Here is a 17,838-nt window from a genome sequence, read left to right on the forward strand (position 1 = left end):
GTGGATGGCAGTGCTGCTGTGGCTTCCGGTCTGGGGAAGGAAACAGAATTTGTTTTGGGTGGGTGGTGCCTGAGGGGCCATGTAAGCCCAGAAGAGGGCTCTGGAGCCCAGACTGGAGGAGTAGGGAAGGTTCCCTGGAGCACGTACCATTTCAGCTGGGGTCTGAAGGAGGTTAAGTTACCAGGCAAGGGCTTTGTATACATGTGGTAACAGCCAAATAAACATATCTCGGGCCAATGAGAAATGTGTCCTGCAGGGGGCGCGCCATGGCGAAGGCCTGGAAACCTCTGCTCTGTGGCCTCCGGCCTGAGTGCTGGGGACTCTGGGAGACTCTGGCTCCGTCTCATCCCCTCCAGGTGCTGGGGCTGCTGGTGTGGGCCCTGATTGCTGACACTCCGTACCACCTGTATCCATCTTACGGCTGGGTGATGTTCGTCGCTGTCTTCCTCTGGCTGGTGACAATCATCTTCTTTGTCCTCTACCTGTTTCAGCTGCACATGAAGCTGTACATGGTGCCTTGGCCGCTGGTGGTGAGTCTGGATAGGAGCCCTTGGGGTGGCTCCTCTGCCTCTGGGCCGGCTGTGACAATGTGACCTTCCCTGAGTGAGATGTGGTGGCTGGGGGTTGACTGAAGTCCTCGTTGGCCTGTAGAACTGAGTGGGGGCGGGGGAAGAAGGATGAATGGTTCGGGTGTCCAGTTTTTCTGAGCGCTGAGAGCTTTGAATCCAGGATGACTCAGGCTTGACTTTCTCCCACGGAGGGAGTACAAGTGAGGTGCTGTTTGGGATCTTGAAAATATTTTTCCTTTTTGAGGGGTGGGCAGTTGGGATTTGATTCTGTGGGTGCTGTGGCTCTGGCTGGGCCCAGACCGGCAGCCCTGGGCCTGCAGGCTGGGGTGAGCTGGCAGGAGTCACCAAGGCTGGGCCTGATGTGTGCAGGATGGGCTGGGCGCAGGGTGAGGCCCCCGCAGCCTGGCAGAGGGTAGTGTCCTCGGTTTGCCTAGGTCAGTCTCCTTAGAACACAGAGCTGAGAGTGTCCATAGGAAGTACCCTGGCCAGACACAGAGAAAGCTGCTGGGGCTTTTTTTTCCCTCCAGCCCGGAAAACCCCTGCAGCTGGGGTCTGAGGCTTTCAGCGAGCAGAGAGGCGAGAGAAGCACATGATTGTCAGACAAGCAAGGCTGGGACTAGGCAGCATTGTTTGCAATTCAATGACTTTTGAAGCTGAGGAAACGTGAGTCATCCTCAAGAAAGACGGGGTTTGTTAGATCTTGACATCACTGGTAGGAGCCAGGTGGTGTTTGCAGTGGGCACTGGGCTTGGAGGGAAGATCCTGGGGTGACGAGGGGGTGGCCTGACTTCCTGGACAGGGTCCAGCCCCTGCCCTGTGTCCTAGGAGCCTTGAAGAAAGACATCTCCGGAGATGGAGGGGCCTCGGTGTCTCTTAGCACTGCTGTGGGGCTCCAGTCACAGCTGCTGATGGGAGAGGCTCCTTTCCCAGGCCATGATGGCAGGGCAGTGCCTCACACTCCTAGATAAGGTGGAATTAGGATTGCCAAATCGGGCTTTTCTGGGATGGGGACTACAAGCCCCCTTTAGGGCCCAGGCAAGAGGCCCTAAAGAAAAGACATACGAGTGAAGTAGGTAAGGAGGGGTGCTGGAGAACCTGTCTGTCCATAGGAAGCCGCCTCGACTCAGCTCTAACTGTTGTTTGTGGGAATGCAGGTGCCAAATCTTCATGTTTTAAGATTGAAAGTTTTATATGTAATCTTAGTTTTTATATGAAATCTAACTTTAGAATGTTGGTAATTGTTTTTTTAAAATATGAGATAAACCAAACGTGCCTGAGGGCCATCAGTTTGCTGTCTGGCTGGGCTAAGAGATCTGCCAAGAACTGACTTCAGGGACCAAGCACTGGGGAAATGGGCCCTGGGACTGGTTGTTAGCCCAGGGCCCTTCCTTGCCAGCCAGCTGAGGGTCTTTACCGTGGCATTTGACATGGGGCCTAGAGCCTAGGATGTGGCCAGAAGGCAGACATAGGTTCCTCCCACTGGGGGCGGAGGTAGGGATGTGAGGGCCCCCCAGCGCCACCCCCCCACCACACCCCTGGGGTCAGCCTCAGAGCCAAGCCCTCAGGGGCCACGGGAAGGGCCAGGTTTGGCAGGGAGCCACCACGGAGGAGCAGGCCCTTCAGCTGGAGCACTGAGACAGGCTCAGTTTGGCCTCTTGCCATCAGGAGTGAGTTTTACCACTTGGAACTGTTGATGTTCCAGCCAGATCACTTTAGGCCCCCACCATCTCTCAGCCTTCAATATGTTTATGTTCTCTGCTCATAGGGCCTCCAGGCTGGCTTGTGTAGACCTCTGCCTCTGGAGGCCCTTTTAGTGGGAAAAACCCACGTGGTCTCCATCCTCCTCCTGAAGCCCCAGTCCCTGTTCTGGCTACTGAAGGGATGTGTCAGTGGGAACAGGAAGTTCCATAGTTACTGTAAAAGTCTCATGTCTTAAGCCTGTTCTTTCCACTCCCCCAACCCCCAGTTAATGGTATTTAACGTGGGTGCCACTGTTCTCTACATCACGGCCTTCATCACCTGCTCTGCTTCGGTTGAGCTGACATCCCTGAAGAGCACCCGGCCGTATAACCAGCGTGCAGCAGCCTCCGTGAGTATGGTTCCCTGGGGCACCCCCGGCAGTTACAGGGGAGAGGGGTCAAAGCGAGGCCTATGCCCCTGGACTCCCGCTGCTCCCTGACCGCAGGCCCGGCACCTGCCACGTGCTCAATCGCCCTCCAGCTCGCAGTGGACTCACAGGTGCCCATGTTGTTTAGTCACTAAGTCGAGTCCAATTCTTTGCGACCCCGTGGACCACAGTCCGCCAGGTTCTTCTGTCCATGGGATTTCCCAGGCAATAATACTGGAGTGGGTTGCCATTTCCTTCTCCAGGGGATCTTCCCGACCCAGGGATTGAACCTGTGTCTCTTGCACTGGCAGGTGGAGTCTTTACCACTGAGCCACCAGGTGTCCATAATTAACAGCAAAACGCTGAGGAACCAGAATGCGTGGGAAATGCTTCGGGTTGGCAAATGAAGCTTGGGCTACCTGTTGAACTTTCCTGTGCCACACTGATCTAGGATTGTATGTCTCCTTGGCGAGTCTGTTAGAAGCTCTCCATCGTCCACCTTTGAGAAAGGCATGGGCAAACTATCTGGGAGATTCTCAGGCTCTCCTAGGTAACGTGCCAGAACCCCACACACCTGGCATGCATCACCCATGAGTGTTCTTCCACTCCGTGTGTGTGTGTGTGTGCCCGTGTGTGTGTACAGGAGGGTCGGGGGGAGAGGGATGGCCAACCCTTTTGACAGACCAGGAAACCGAGTCTCAGAGCGGTGAAGGGACACACCTAGACTGAGCCCCGGGTAGGGCTAGACCAGGACTTGGGCTTCCTCATTCTTCCTGGTGAGGATGGTTTTGAAACCTGTGAACTCAGTCACCGGAAGAGAGACATGGAGATTTCTGGAATATGAATTACATAATATTTCTAGGGCAGCTTTTGAATGTTGCCTTCTAAAAACGAAATCCCGGAGCTGGGTCTAAAGCAGCTCCTACCCCTTTGTCACTCTTAGCATATTGTCCAGTCTTCCCTCTCAGTCTGACACAGCTTGCCTGGGTTAATGCAAAGTTAGCACCCAGAACCTGGTACCCATCAGCCTCATAGTCATTAAGTGACTGTACGGGTACCAGGAGTTGGTGTGGCTCATTCGGTTAATTGAGGGGCTCTGGCTTCCGTCTGTGCCTGCCCTCTTGTGTTTCACTGCTGTGGCCCCCAGCCCCACGTGCCATGCTTCAGACAGACTCACCTCTGTGTCTTCTCTTTCAGTTCTTTGCGTGTTTAGTGATGATTGCCTATGGAGTGAGCGCTTTCCTCAGCTTCCAGGCCTGGCGAGGAGTAGGCAGCAATGCAGCCACCAGTCAGATGGCTGGTGGCTATGCCTAAACCACCTGTGCGATGGGCCACTGTGGGGCTGAAGGCCACAGCCTGCTCCCAGTGCAGGTGGCTCCGGAAGCCTGAAGTCTGCACCCTGTACAGAGTCAGCCTGGAAGGGACTACGCATGCTCATCTCTGCTCATCAGGCTTCTCGGGCTCACCCGACACTCCCAAGGAATCAGGACCCTTCCTCTGGCAGGCATGTGGCCTGGAGAGAGGCCAACAGCCAAGACAGTCCTCTCCGCCCTCCATATTCAGAAGGTGATGGGGGATACGGGACTCTCTTGCTTTGTCCTTAGGACTTCGTGTCCAAAGCTGTGACCTAGCCTTCTTGCCAGCACTAAATACACTAACAGTGAACTCCACACCCGCAGCCCCTGACCCACCATAGAATAAGCCTAACAAGCAGCAAGTATTTATCCTGGTTTTTGTTCTGGGAAAGCTGAGCAAACTCATGAAACCATTCTGATTCCTGAAAACATTAACTCTGGTTTGACCCTCCCCCAAGCCAACATGTCACTTGTAGGGAAACATATAGAAAGGGTTATGATTCTGACAGCATGGTTTTCCTTTCCTGCCTTTCAAACGTACCAGTTATTTAAAACAAATCAGTTTTAAGAGACTCTCAATGATGAAAACCTGATCCAGGCTTCCCTCCTTTTCCCAAGCCCTTGTTTCGTCATTTTCCCTTTGGGGAAACTAACATCAATGCTGACTGCCTCCTTGATGCTGTTAATTAGGCACCTGGGACGGGAGGGAACGTAAGGCCTTGCTGGTGAGTTGCCCTGTGCGTGGTGGTAACTTTGTTTTTGTTTTTTACAAAAATAAAGACCGAAGAACTTATTTGGAAAAGATGTTGGGGAATCACAGTTAGAGATGCTATAAACACCAGGAAGCCACAACCTAAGTCAGTACAGTTGGCCTTCTGCATTTGTGGGTTTCACATCTGAGGATTCAAACAATCGGTTGATATGCCTACCTTGATAGCTTGTGAAGTTCAGAGATCAGATAATCCAGGTGCTTAGTGTGTGGAGCTGACAGCAGAAAGGAGGAGGAGCAGCAGAGAGAGGGGGGGTCCCCCTGAGCTTATTTTCCTACAACAGCACAACATGCTCTGAATAGCAAGCCACAGGCATTTCTGGGCACCCCTTGGTCCCACCTTAAAAAACTGGGAACAATGAAAGTGTAACTAGATTCAAACAGTTGTGGATGAGCTCCTCTCTGGGGGACAGGGGCAGGGGAGGGCTAGGTTAAGTCAGAAACCCATGTCCCAGCTGGCCCGGTATAGGCCTAGTTTGGGCCTGTTGTCCTGGGATGACAATTAACTGCATCCCTTTTTACTCTCCAGTGCCTCAGAGTTTGAATAATAAATTATCGTCATTGCAGGATCAAGCCATAAGAAGAGCATTTTTAAGGAGGACCGACATTTTCTTTTGAGGCTTAAGAGAAAACAAAATCCTCAGCTAGGCTTCTGACACCCTGAAACAGCTTCTTTGGGCGGAGATGTTAACATGCTTTGTCAAACAACTACCTTGTGGTTCAGGCCGATGCCCCCCAAGTCCTCAGCCCCTGCTGTGTGGGTGAACAGTGCTGCCCAGGGCTGAGGCCTAAGCTATAGGAAGAGGCAAGTGTCCCCCGAAGCTGGGGCTTTCTCACACTGGCCATTCCTTTTGCAGTCGCTCAGCTGTGTCCGACTCTGTGACCCCACAGACTGCAGCATGCCAGGCTTCCCTGTCCTTCACTATGTCCCAGAGTTTGCTCACACTCATGTCCAGTGAATCAGTGATGCCATCCAACCATCTCATCCTTTGTTGTCCCCTTCTCCTCCTGCCTTCAATCTTTCCCAGCCCCAGGGTCTTTTCCAATGAGTCTCTTCACATCAGGTGGCAAAAGTATTGGAATTCAGCATCAGTCTTTTCAATGAATATTCAGGGTTGATTTCCTTCAGGATTGACTAGTTTGATCTTCTTGCTGTCCAAGGGACTCTCAGGAGTCTCCTCTAACACCACAGATCAAAAGCATCGATTCTTCAGCGCTCAGCCTTCTTTATGGTCCAGCTCTCACATCCATACATGACCACTGGAAAAACCGTGGCTTTGACTATATGGACCTCTGTCAGCAAAATAATGTCTCTAGCTTTTTAATAACACTGTCTAGGTTAGTCATAGCTTTTCTTCCACGGAACCACCGTCTCCGTGGAAGAGAAGAGACACCTAAGCCCCTCTAAAGGTGGCACATGATGATATAAGTTCCTGAGTGGACAGAGAGTTCTGGTAAGTTTTTTTTTTTTTTTTTTTCAAATCAGAAAGCCTATTTCTAATGGGAAGCTACAGCAGGCTTGCCTGCTTTTTTTCTGAGTGGAGAAGGATGAAAAAAACCCATCTGCCTTTCTTGTTCACGTTTCATAATTTCATCTTTGCATTTGTCCACTTGCTTTTTCTCACCCAGACTGATCAGTGGGGTCTTCCTCGAGTGCTTCCAACATGCCCGGCCTGTGACAGGCAGTCCCATTTATAGAAAGAGCAAGAAGGGTAAGCAAGGCCAGGAGAGTCAGGGCTTAAGGAAGCCTCTGGCTTGAAAGACCAAAGCTCTGACAACCTGATGGCAGCAGCAGTAGTACACAAGGGATTGGCTCATTTAGAAAGATGGTTTACACAAAACACCTCAAATCCTACTCATGGTACAAAAGTATTTAATAAGTGCCATGTCGGTACAGAAAAACACACAGCCTGTAGCTCATCCTTTAAAACCAAGAGTCAACTGAAAAGTTAGTAGAGATTCCTATTTTTACTTTAAAAATAAAAACAAAAAACTAAGTACACATTGGGTATTGAACTACTACATTTTTTCTTTCACTCATGTTTTCTGGCCGGCCAGTAATGTTCTATCCAACACTGTAAGAAGACAATGTACTGAATCTAAGCAGTATGACCAGTAAAGCTGTTTGCTATCTCCTACTCGTGCTAAGCTAGACCATGGAACACTATCTTGGTAGGATTATTTTGACAGCCAAGAAGGAAGTACAGAGCCCCTACCCCAAACCTAAGGAGCTGATTTACACAGAAAGGGTTTTAGGCAAACCTGCACAAACACGAACATGCTCTAAGAAAAGGATATATTTTAGACTACTTCCAGCATACATTCACTGGCACCCAGTAAAATGGACCACCAAGGTAGAAAGCATTTTAGCTTTCATAGCACTAACAGCTAAAAAGCACACAGCATATAATACTTTGATCTTGAAGTGGGTAATCATGGAAGTTCCAAGACTGTATCCACTAGGTTAGCCTGAGTATTCATCTATAAAAATATTTTTTCAAAAACACGTAAACGAGGGTTATGGAAACAATGGGACTACATCTGGACCTGTAGAAGACAGTGATGCAAAGACTGCACATGTAAGACTAGAAACTGATCTTCCCATGTAGCTTTTAGGTAAAGGAAATCTCTGTAAGTTGATTCCTTCTAGCTGTGATGATAGGATTTTCAGAAATCCTGAGATGGGCAGCTAGCTGCAGTTAACCCCTAGATAAATCCTCCCAGTCAAAACCCCCACTGAGGCTGTAGGACTCAAACTGTGATCCATATAAAGAGCTGTGAATGCACGAAAAGCCTCCTGGGACATGTAAGGCCTGCTGGGCCAAGAAAGTTGATGGTGAATTTTCCCAACACGGACACCCTGACATGAATGCTGGGGACGGGCATCCCAGGTAGAATGCTGGACTTGGGTTTGCTGCAGGAGCCAGACTCTGAAGCCTGAGAGAGGGGTCTACTCAGGGAAGAGTACTAGGGTTACCAAAAACAAGAATGTCTTGTCCCAGGAAGGTCAGGTAATTATCTTCTGACCCATCAATACTTAACATCAATGAAGAGTTGCAGAACAGTCAGTCTTTCCAAGATGTATTCTTCTGACATCATTAGCCAAAGCCTCTCCCAGTCTATTGAGCTGGTGATGGCCAGGAAGAGTCCAGAGCCTGAAGGTGGGACCTAGGGCCGCAGATTGTTCTGGGAGGCTGGCACAGAAGATGATTTGCACAGTGAAGTCACCACTAAACCACTGCTCAAGTCCAGTCCCCGGCCTTCTTTTTCCTACAAGAGAATACCACAGCTTTGAGAGGCAAGGGACAGAAGAAAGTCCTTTCTAGCTCTGATTGGGGAGGGAGATGTTTAGGGTGGGAGGCTGGGCCACCAGGGAGCACACAGGAAGAGGGAGGATGTGATTTTGCATTTTTGTTCAGCACTGGTCACTCAAAAAATGTACCTCTCAGGGTACACTGGACCCTGGAGGTCCAGTGATTAAGACCCCACTGAAGGTAGCATGGGTTTGATCCCTGGTTGGGAGAACTAAGATCCTGTGTGCCAAGCAGCAAGGCCAAAACAGACAAAAAACACCTCTCTGCAGTGAAAAATATTTCCTTCTCCCATTAAGATCCTGTGTCACAAGAAAGGCAAGGCAATTAAGACTTGTTTTTTGGCTTTGTCCTTTTGATTATACAGGGACCCTGTAAGGTGCCTGGGACCTTTGGTTTCACCAAAACTATAAGAGTGTAATTCTTCATAAGCGCCCCAGGCCCTGGCCAGAGCAGCTGCTCTGCTGGCATGCTGTTCGCTGTCCAGCTGACACTGGCCAGTCTTACAGCGGGGAGCACAGAGGGTGGTTTGTGCCTGACAGGTCCACTTGGAATTTTCTAAGTGGTTCACTGTGGCATAACAGACAAGGACTTACTGCTCGGTAGTCCAGAAACATTTCTTTAAAAGCCAGAAAATCCGTAAATGTGAGCAGCATGTCAAAAATGTCACCGGCCACTTCATCTTTATGGTGCCTGCGAAGGAGAAGGGTGGTTGCTTCATGAACAATTGACGACACAGACCATCTCCTTGAGATTTCCTTCAAAGGTATGGAGGGCCTCCCACCCAGGACCTAACCACCAGGTGCTCTGAAGCTTGATGTTCAAGCACCAGGGGGGTAAAAAGGGAGGAGGGTCTATGAATTTTCAGAGTTGAGGAGGAGCAAGGTACCAAGAGGTTAAAAAAAGTCAAGTTCAACTCACTGTAAAGTTGTTGTAAAAGCCGCCATGTTAAATCCAGGAATCCGCTCCAACAGCTGTTCTTCTATATACTTTTCTACCAAAGAAATCTGTAACAGTAAAACTTCTTTTCAGATAGCCTGTTCTCCAGCCCTTTGCAAACATTTCTGTGTGCCTGGCTCCCTGCTGAGCGCTGGGGGCACCAGAGAGAACCCAAACCCAGCTCCTCTCTTCAGTGAGCTCATCCCACCCCTGCCCTCTGCCCTCCAGGGGAGAGGTGTACGCAGGTAATTACACTGCCACAAGAGGAATGCTCCCAGGTGGGTAGGGTTAGAAAGCAGAAGGGCTCCCACCCCCCATGGCACCAAATGAAGAGTGAAGTAAGTGGGGGCTTTTCTGCCTGGGTAGATAGAATCTGTGGAAAGAAAGAGATGAAAAAGCATACAGTGAAAGGCAATCACAGATCTGTTAAAAGTGGAGGCTTGGCTTAAGAAACTTTCACCAACTCTGCCATACTTTTGCATTCAAGGAATTAAGTCCTGGAGGCTCAAACTTCTCAGACAGATGAGATCCTAACAGGAGGCTGCACAGGGCCTTGGCATATGCAAAGACCCAAGGGTCCAGAGCCAAGGTTCCTGGGTTCTAGTTTGGTTTTGCCACCAACTAGTTAGTGATCTGGGGCTTGGTTTTCACTTTTATCTAACAGTCATGCATACTTGATTGAATTATGCAGTAAGAAAAAATAGTGTGTGAAAGCTGAAAGGTCAAAAGTATGTAAGTGCAAGGTATGGTGAACCCATACACTGTAACTGAAAGCAGGATTATGATAAAGTCAGCCATGTTTTTAAAACAGACAAGATCATTAACTATTTGGAAAACAGCCCCAAGAACTATGCAAAGGAAAATAATAGGTGATGAAGACTAAACCCAATTCTAATTAGACTTCCTAGCAGGGTGCTGGTGGCAGATTCTAAAAGTTGAGCAGATTTCAACATTATTTGATCCTAAATTCATATTTTAAAGAAATCCTAAATTCATATTTCAAAGAAATCCTATCTCCAGTAAGAGAAATAGGAACCCACTTACATATTCATTAAAAATAGGCGTGTAGGTGAGCTTATTCTCTTCCGTGTCTTCAAACTCCTGGTAGTACTTGTCCATGAAATTCCTCTGTAATAACTGGAACTCATCATCTGAATCGCAAGAGGAAACATATTCTTTTTAACACATGAGAATTAAATGGCAGCAGAACTGCTTTCTAAATGGCCAGCCTTTAGGAGAGGGAAAGCTAACGGTGTTAAGGGTAAAGTTCTATGGCATTAAGAGGCTTCACACTGTGTGAAACCACCGCCACCACCCTCTATCCAGTTTAAACACAGCCATTCAGGGCAGGGTGGCTTGGGAACTCCACAAATGGTTCTCTTAAATTCAGCTGCAGTGGTAGAAACAGTGTAGTGATTAGATGGATGGGCTCTGATAGAGGCTAGACTACCGGAGTTTAAATCCCACCTCAACCGCTAACACTGGGTAACCTTGGGCAGGTTAATTTCTCTGAGTCCCAGTTTCTTCAACTTCAACTTCAAAGCACCTATCATAAAAGATTGCTAGGTGGCATTTAGATGAGGATTCACGTATAGCGACTGATTCATAGCAAACACTTATTAGGGTTAAGGGAATTTCAACAACCAAATAGAATATCATTTCCAAAAACTAAAGGAATGCTTCACAAATGGCCTAGATGTAGGAATAAATGCCCTGGGCTTACAGAAAGCGCATTTCCCTCACTGCAAACAAGGTTCTTGTAGAGGCCAAAAGAACTCCAGGTATTCCTCAGCATTCCCCAGGAATCCTCTGATTGACATGGGACCTTAATGTTGTATCTTCATCTGTATTTAGGAGTTAAGGTCACGAACCTTTATAGGACCCAAAGGTACAAAACCTGGGTCAAGTGATTTTCACTAAACAAGACTAAGAAATACAGCTAATAACACTAAACAACAGTGTTCTTTTCCTTATTCCCAGCAAACTTAAAGTCACCCATACAAGAGATTTTTTCAAGTTTTTCTCTCCCACACATTTGTCTTAAATGAGAGATGCCTGTTACCACTTATTAGTTAGCAGGACCTATGGATGCCAAAGTGAAAGTTGCTCAGTTGTGTCCGACTCTTTGAGAGCTCATGGACTATACAGTCCATGGAATTCTCCAGGGCAGAATACTGGAGTGGTTAGCCTTTCCCTTCTCCAGGGGATCTTCCCAATCCAGGGATCGAACCCAGGTCTCTGGCATTGCAGGTGGATTCATTACCAGCTCAGCCACCAGGGAAGCCCAAATGAATCCAGAAATAGGAACTCAGGACCTAGGAAAATATGGAACCAGCTGAAGCATGACAGCGTGTTCCTCATGGACACGTGTGCTATGGTTATGCTATTACACTGCTCTATGTCACAAAAATATTAAGACTCAAGACTAAAAACCGCTCTTACTCTCTGAAATAAAGTAGTTAATATTTGCTGAAGTTTTGCCATGAGCCCCATAACTCCAAGGTGCCCTGTTACCTGAATGAGTCCCTTCTGGGGACTGAATCTATTGTAATCAATTATTTTCAGGAGTAGGGGCTATATGACTTTAAGGCAAACCACACTTCCTATTTCAGTATGCCACATTAAACATTATATGCAGCATGATGTTTTCTCTTTTTAAAAATTAACTCTACAAGTGGATTTCAATGTTGTTAAAAGCAAGAGTCTAAAAACTAAAGAGTGGAGTAGGGAAGCTTACCCATGATAATGTCCTCTAAATATCCCACCACAGCATCAAATTCTGCATCAGAGGCGGAAGAGCTGAAAAACAGACCTGGATTAGGTACTGTTTCAGCTTAATTCCTGGCCCCCTCCCCGCAAATGTACTATGGCCCTTTTCAAATGAATTCTAGAAAACACACTTTACACACCTCTGACATCAAAGTTTAATGTAGTGGATCTACTTTCAGAAAACTGATGGGACACAAGGAGTCATAGAGGGACAACTAAAAGGTGTCAAGGCTTACATCAGACATCTTAAGGCTCCTCACATTTATTTCCTGTGGGTTCTACTCACCGCATCTTCACTGTCACCCCACACCAATCTACTCGTGGGCGGGCGTAAACCTGGTGCGGTCAACACACAGGCTGGGGTGGGGAGGGGCAAATTAGAGTCCCTGGGGATGGTGGTGTGGTGGCGGTGGAGGGTCTTCTGACCCGCGGTCGGGCCTCGGCCGCTCAAACCCACCAGGTTTTGCTGACAACTAAGGACTGGAGACCGGGGGATTGTGACAGAGGCGTGTATTATCGCGCGACACCACGCTGCGCTCCTGTCCTCGGCGCCTGAAACCCCGCGGTCGCCGCAGAGGCAGAGTCCACCGCGGGAACTTGGATGGGGTGGGGTAGGGGGGGAGTCTTGTTTGTTTCCCACCCCCACTGACGGCACTGGTTTCGCAGGGCGGAGGCCTAGGCCAAGCGCCAGCAGCCCCGGCCTTCAGCCTCCCGGGCTCGGGCGGCGTGACTCACAAGGACAGCGCGAAGCTCTCTTCCTCTAGGGCGTCCATCGCCGCCGCCGCATCCACCACGCGTCGGGGAGCGGACCCGTTGGCCTTCTACCCTTGCCTGCGGCCCGGGCGCAGCCCCTGCTTTGCAACGCAGAGCTCCAACCGGCATCCGGGAGGCCTCGCCTCCAAGGCCACGGCAGGCTCACGGCCCAGCCGAGTAACGCCTGCGCACGACGCCCCGGCCTCAAGGTTCCCGGCTGCGGCCACACGCCGGCCAGGCCTCCCAGCCCTCGCTAAACTCGCCGCTACGGCCGCTGGGTCCGGCGTCAGTTACCACGCCCCGCCTCCCGTCACCATGGCCACCGCGACCCTTCCGCCGCCTCGGGGCTCCTAGCAACCAATCACAGGTCTGCGTTACCCAAAACCAGGGGCGGGACAAAGATAGGGAGAGGAAGTGAGGCAAAAGGATGGAAGATAGCGAGAGGAAACTGGGCCGCATCCAGCAGGTCAGGGGCTCACTGACGTATACTCACGCTGTCGGGTGATTAAAGCCAAGACGTACCCAATATGAACAGCAAGGAATGGAAGCCCAGAGAGAGCCTCGATTTCCCCACTTGCTACTTGGGAATGAATTACAAGATTTAAGAAGATTAAGTTATTCAAATTAGTTTTTGAAGTGAAGTGAAGTTGCTCAGTCGTGTCGGACTCTGCGACCCTGTGGACTGTAGCCCGCCAGGCTCCTCTGTCCATGGGATTCTCCAGGCAAGAATATTGGAGTGGGTTACCATTTCCTTCTCCAGGGATCTTTCCCGACCCAAGGATCGAACCTGGGTCTCCCACATTGGAGCCAGACGCTTTAACCTCTGAGCCAGCACTGTAAATCAAAAATCTTTCCAGTCAATCCCTTAGCTTTTGAGCCACATAGTGCAGACGTTTGATTTTCGAGATAGTTGCTCCCTCTCGTGGAACTACCACGAGACAGCTACCAAAGCCAGCCCCACCGCAAGAACTGGATGTCCTGTAATTTACATCATGAACATTCACATAAAAAATTATTCGGCAGTAACTCGTTTCTTGGGTAACTAGGCAAGATTAACGTTGACAAAACCACTTTGAGCAATGCAATCAGGTGACTTTGCTCCAGGATAAGCCCCTCTGAAACTGCCCAATTTTACAAAAGGGTACCCTAGACCTGTTCTCTGATTGGATCACTAGACATTGTGTCTTTTCGGTTGCATTTTATTTTTTGGCCAAATATGTGGTACATTTTAGATATGGTTCATGTTTGATCTGTGGGTCAGATGGCCAGCCTGAATGGACAGATATCTTTAAATGAACGTAAAATAGCTTATCAGTGGGGTGTGGAACTAAACTCGTTACCACGACACAGTTGTATCTAGGGTGAGATCAGTTCTCAGAGGTACTATCTCTGTTTAGTACCAAGTAGAAGGCAGGCATTCAGAAAGGTTTGGTAAACAACCAGACCGAGTTAATACATAGCATCAGAGCAGAGAAGGAAACTTGATTCCATCTATTCTGGTTATCTAATGCTGTTACTAGCCAACAAAAACTTCCTGGCTAAAAAAAAGAAAAAATATTTTGCTCAGTAATCTGTAACATGGACAGGACTTGGTAGGGACAGTTTGTTTCTGTTCTACTTGGCATCAGTTGAGGATAGCGGACCTCTTCCAAGAAGCTTACTCAAATTAGTATTAGCTGCAATAGCTCAGTTGTGGATGTTGAACAGAGGACCTGAGGGGTAGGGGGCTGTCTCAGTTCCTCTCTCTGTAGGTCTTCTCATGGATATTTGGGTTTTCCCACACCATGGTGGCTAGGTCCAAGAATATTTCAAGAGACAGGAAGTGGAAGCTGCCAGTCACTCAACCACCCGAGACCAGAAACTGGCTCAATATTTTCAGTCTCTGCCTGGCTATATCCCTAGGTCCTACTTCCTTTTTTTTTTTTTTTAAATTAATGTTACTCCTTCAGTGAGATTTCTCTCCTTCCCCTCATCTAAATTAGGTTCTCCTTGCTCTTTCTCAAAGCACTCAAGTTATTACAATAAGGAAAAACAGTTTTCTCCCCACTGCTGCTGCTGCTGCTGCTAAGTCGCTTCAGTCGTGTCCGACTCTGTGCAACCCCATAGATGGCAGCCCACCAGGCTCCCCTGTCCCTGGGATTCTCCAGGCAAGAACACTGGAGTGGGTTGCCATTTCCTTCTCCAATGCATGAAAGTGAAAAGTGAAAGGGAAGTCACTCAGTCCTGTGGACTCTTAGCGACCCCATGGACTGCAGCCCACTAGGTTCCTCCCTTCATGGGAGTTTCCATGCAAGAGTACTGGAGTGGCGTGCCATTGCCTTCTCAATTCTCCCCACTACCAGATGTCAGCTCCACAAACAGATCTGTTTTTGTATACCACATAGTTGCAGTGCCCGAGATATATTAGGTGTCCAATAAAGGTTTGCTGGATGAGTAAGTGATTAACCTTGCTTCTGAATTCTAATACTTGATTCTATCCTAACCTGGAAAGGATAAACCCGAGTATCCTGGAACCTTAGCAGCAGGCACCAATGAAAGCTGTGAAATCTTAAGTCAAAAAAGGCAACAAATGTTTTATTTATTCAATGCAAATTACTGTATTTACCACAAGCTAAAGAAGAGAACATATATATATATATATTTATATATATATTTGAATTTATGGAAGACTAAAGACATGGAAAAAATCCAGCACCCCAACAAGTACAGCCAGGAAGGAAATCAGCTCTGTAATAGGACGATTTCATGAACTACAAACAAGAAAGGGTGGGGAAGGAAGAAAAAAATGTGCATTGAATTTAAGACATTGTAAAACTGAGAAGACATATTTACTATTCAAGTATAAACTCAGTAAGGACTTGGCATAAATTGAAAGGCAGCTGCTGAGGTACACCATTATAAAATAAGTTCTATGAATTTACAATTCTACCTTCCAATTTTCTGGGAGAAAAAACCAAACTCTTGAAGGTCTTCACCAGAGACCCTGAGAGGGAATAACACTTTTGATGAAGACATAGTCAACAATCCATGACTGAATTTACTATTCAAAAACATGTATTTATTTTAAACAGTAGGAATACGTGCTCTCAGACTGTCCTCTAAGAGTTTTTGAGACTATTAGTTCAAGAGTTTCAAAGTATATTACTTCCAAAAACAATGCTGATTTTAAAAAATTATTTTAAACAAAAACCAAAAAGACCTGATTTGATGGTACCTTAAAAATACCCTAAATACCAAATTTTCTCCAGTCTAACATTGCAATTAATTTAAGAATTCCTCCTGCATTGTTAAAACATTTTTTCCTCACAAAATGTGGGTACTGAAATTGGATAGAAACATCATGAATGTGAAAATACCACCAATTTTCTGCAGTTAAAAAAAAAAAAAACTAGAATGTTCTTTGGGATCACTGAAATATCAAAAATTGGGTTTTGTTTTGTCTACAGTCTGTGCACCTTCTTTCAGGCCCTCCATGTTGCTTGTAGTATTGACCTGTGGGATTCTAGTTTTACGGCTTCAAGTCTTGCAGTGCAGTATCCATGCTTAAGATACCAGTGGCTCTCTGACCAATGGGAAGTTATGCTTAACCCAGAAATGCTATCATTTACTTCTCCATAATGACTTTTGCCTAAAATAAAAACTTTAGAATGAGACAAAACATCCTGTGTTACACAATCAAATGAACCCAACCTGGAGAAATCCAGTGTGGTTTCAAGCACTCAAGAGGGCATTGTCTCCTATAGCTTTTCATGGAATTACCACAGGCCTAGCTACTGGCATTCAGGTTTCCTTGGCCTTAAAAGGAATTTCTCAGGGCTAGCAGGTTGGGTTCGATTCTAGGAGAATTTTATCTTTGATAAACTATCATTTTTTTTAGCATAAAATCTGGCCATGGCTATAAGTTTCAATGTGCATACAACTGATTAGAGATTTTTTCTTTGTTTTTCTTTTCAACATTGGCTGGAATTGAGTAGAAATAAGTCCATGAGGCCTCTTCACGTGTGTCATGAGATATGAGAAATCTGTCTGACTCTAGTCACTATTTCTTTCCGACACAATGGGCAGGTCTCCAGTTGCAAGGCACAATCCATGCACAGATCACTGAGGAGAAAGACATAGATACCAGTTAGGTCAGTTCTTCAAAAAGTCAGACTGATGATGTGCTGACTCAATGGAGCATGTTAACTGAAAGGGTAATAATCACACATGGCTGAAACATTAAGTAAATATATAAACAGTAAGTCTCTCTTCCACTTCTGACCTTCAGTCTTCCTCTTCTGAGGAATAAGTTAAAAGTTCGTGTGCATTCTTCCAGAAAGTCTGGATATATACAGCCTATGCATAGACGTGTGTATCTGTAGGTAGAAATACAATGCTTTTTTTCCCCCCAAGACAGTTAGCTATCTGTCCCATTATAATTTGTTGAACAGTCTATCTTTCACCAGATTTGACATAATGTCTCTATATTTTTCTTTATAAGTAGTTCTACTTTGGGGCTTCTGTTATATTACTGTGTCCCTCTTTTCATATATTGGGACAAAACTATTAACTTTTTTTTTTTTTCCCTAAAGGTGGCATTTTACACATATTCTTTCTCACCTGTTTTTTTTTTTTTTTAATTTTAAAAAATTTATTTATTTTTGGCTACACTGGGTCTTTGATGTTATGTGCTGACAGCAGGCATCCTTGTCTGGTCCCTAGCATGTCTTGGAAGGCTTCCAGTGTGTCCCCCTTAAAAAGATGCTTGTGTTTGAGATATATATATTTTTTATATTGTAAAGGAAGTATCCATCCATCCTTAATTTATACTTTTATTTTCTATACCCATTTCTGTTTTGTAGTAGTCATTCGAGATGGATATTGAATTTTTAGCATTTTTGCAGAAAGTATTAATTCTCTGCTCCACTGTCCCTTGGCCTATTTGAGAAATTACATTTGAGTAAATACATTTGAGAAATTACACTGATTTCCTATGTTGCACTAACCTTGCATTCCTGAAATAAACCCCTCTTGGTCGTGTTGCTGGGTACTAGTTGCTGATAATTTAGGATTTTTATGTTTATATTTTCATTCATTCATTTTTGTGTTTCATCAGCTTTTTGTATGATTAACATGCAGGCTTTGTAAAAAGATTGTGACTTTGCTATTTTTTCTGCAGTCTGAGAAGTTTATATAGAATCCATCCATTCCCTCAAAGTTTGAAAGAACGTACTTGTGAAACCACCTGGGCTTTCAGTGGGGAAGGCAAAGGGGGAAAATCATCTCA

At 46.7% G+C, this 17,838-nt stretch overlaps 3 protein-coding genes across 5 annotated transcripts in view; 1 reads left to right on the forward strand and 2 right to left on the reverse strand.

Moving 5' to 3' along the window:
* The window catches only part of LOC120873147 (plasmolipin), a 28,505-nt gene extending 23,672 nt beyond the window's left edge, over positions 1-4,833 (forward strand). Inside the window, exons 2-4 of one of the 2 annotated variants that reach the window (XM_040253925.1) lie at positions 357-530; positions 2,536-2,658; positions 3,874-4,824. In XM_040253925.1, the coding sequence (XP_040109859.1) occupies positions 357-530; positions 2,536-2,658; positions 3,874-3,990 (414 nt within the window). In that variant the 3' untranslated portion in view covers positions 3,991-4,824. Of the gene's footprint in view, positions 1-356; positions 531-2,535; positions 2,659-3,873 lie in introns of both variants that reach the window. The other variant, XM_040253926.1, reaches the window with a different exon arrangement.
* A 1,823-nt stretch (positions 4,834-6,656) lies between these two features.
* Positions 6,657-12,999, reverse strand: LOC120873148 (ADP ribosylation factor like GTPase 2 binding protein). 2 transcript variants are annotated; one of them, XR_005723393.1, is made up of 7 exons: positions 12,555-12,879; positions 11,788-11,849; positions 11,314-11,365; positions 10,095-10,201; positions 9,033-9,118; positions 8,708-8,804; positions 6,750-8,070 (listed from the first exon to the last, which is right to left on the reverse strand). XR_005723393.1 is itself a non-coding variant. In XM_040253927.1 (6 exons), the coding sequence occupies exons 1-6, from the start codon at positions 12,590-12,592 to the stop codon at positions 7,969-7,971; spliced, it is 492 nt and encodes a 163-aa protein (XP_040109861.1). In that variant the 5' UTR covers positions 12,593-12,999; the 3' UTR covers positions 6,657-7,968. The 2 variants fall into 2 exon arrangements, 1 of the variants encoding a protein (XP_040109861.1); XM_040253927.1 differs by lacking the exon at positions 11,314-11,365 and having other exon boundaries at positions 6,657-8,070; positions 12,555-12,999.
* Positions 13,000-15,120: 2,121 nt separating this feature from the next.
* Positions 15,121-17,838, reverse strand: part of RSPRY1 (ring finger and SPRY domain containing 1) — a 36,964-nt gene continuing 34,246 nt past the window's right edge. The window contains exon 15 of the mRNA XM_040253928.1: positions 15,121-16,673. Coding sequence (XP_040109862.1) covers positions 16,577-16,673 — 97 coding nt within the window. The 3' untranslated portion in view covers positions 15,121-16,576. The remainder of the gene's footprint in view (positions 16,674-17,838) is intronic.

The sequence above is a fragment of the Oryx dammah genome, unplaced genomic scaffold (genome assembly GCF_014754425.2).
Source record: "Oryx dammah isolate SB20612 unplaced genomic scaffold, SCBI_Odam_1.1 HiC_scaffold_13, whole genome shotgun sequence".
Taxonomy (NCBI): domain Eukaryota; kingdom Metazoa; phylum Chordata; class Mammalia; order Artiodactyla; family Bovidae; genus Oryx; species Oryx dammah.

What these genes read in the sequence shown, in the direction of transcription:
- LOC120873148 (XM_040253927.1), bottom strand. Translation starts at nt 12,592, where the DNA reads ATGGACGCCCTAGAGGAAGAGAGCTTCGCGCTGTCCTT. An exon ending in TTTAGAGGACATTATCATGG is followed by an intron (nt 10,202 to 11,787) that starts GTAAGCTTCCCT and finishes CTTGCGATTCAG; the next exon opens with ATGATGAGTTCCAGTTATTA. An exon ending in CGCCTATTTTTAATGAATAT is followed by an intron (nt 9,119 to 10,094) that starts GTAAGTGGGTTC and finishes TTACTGTTACAG; the next exon opens with ATTTCTTTGGTAGAAAAGTA.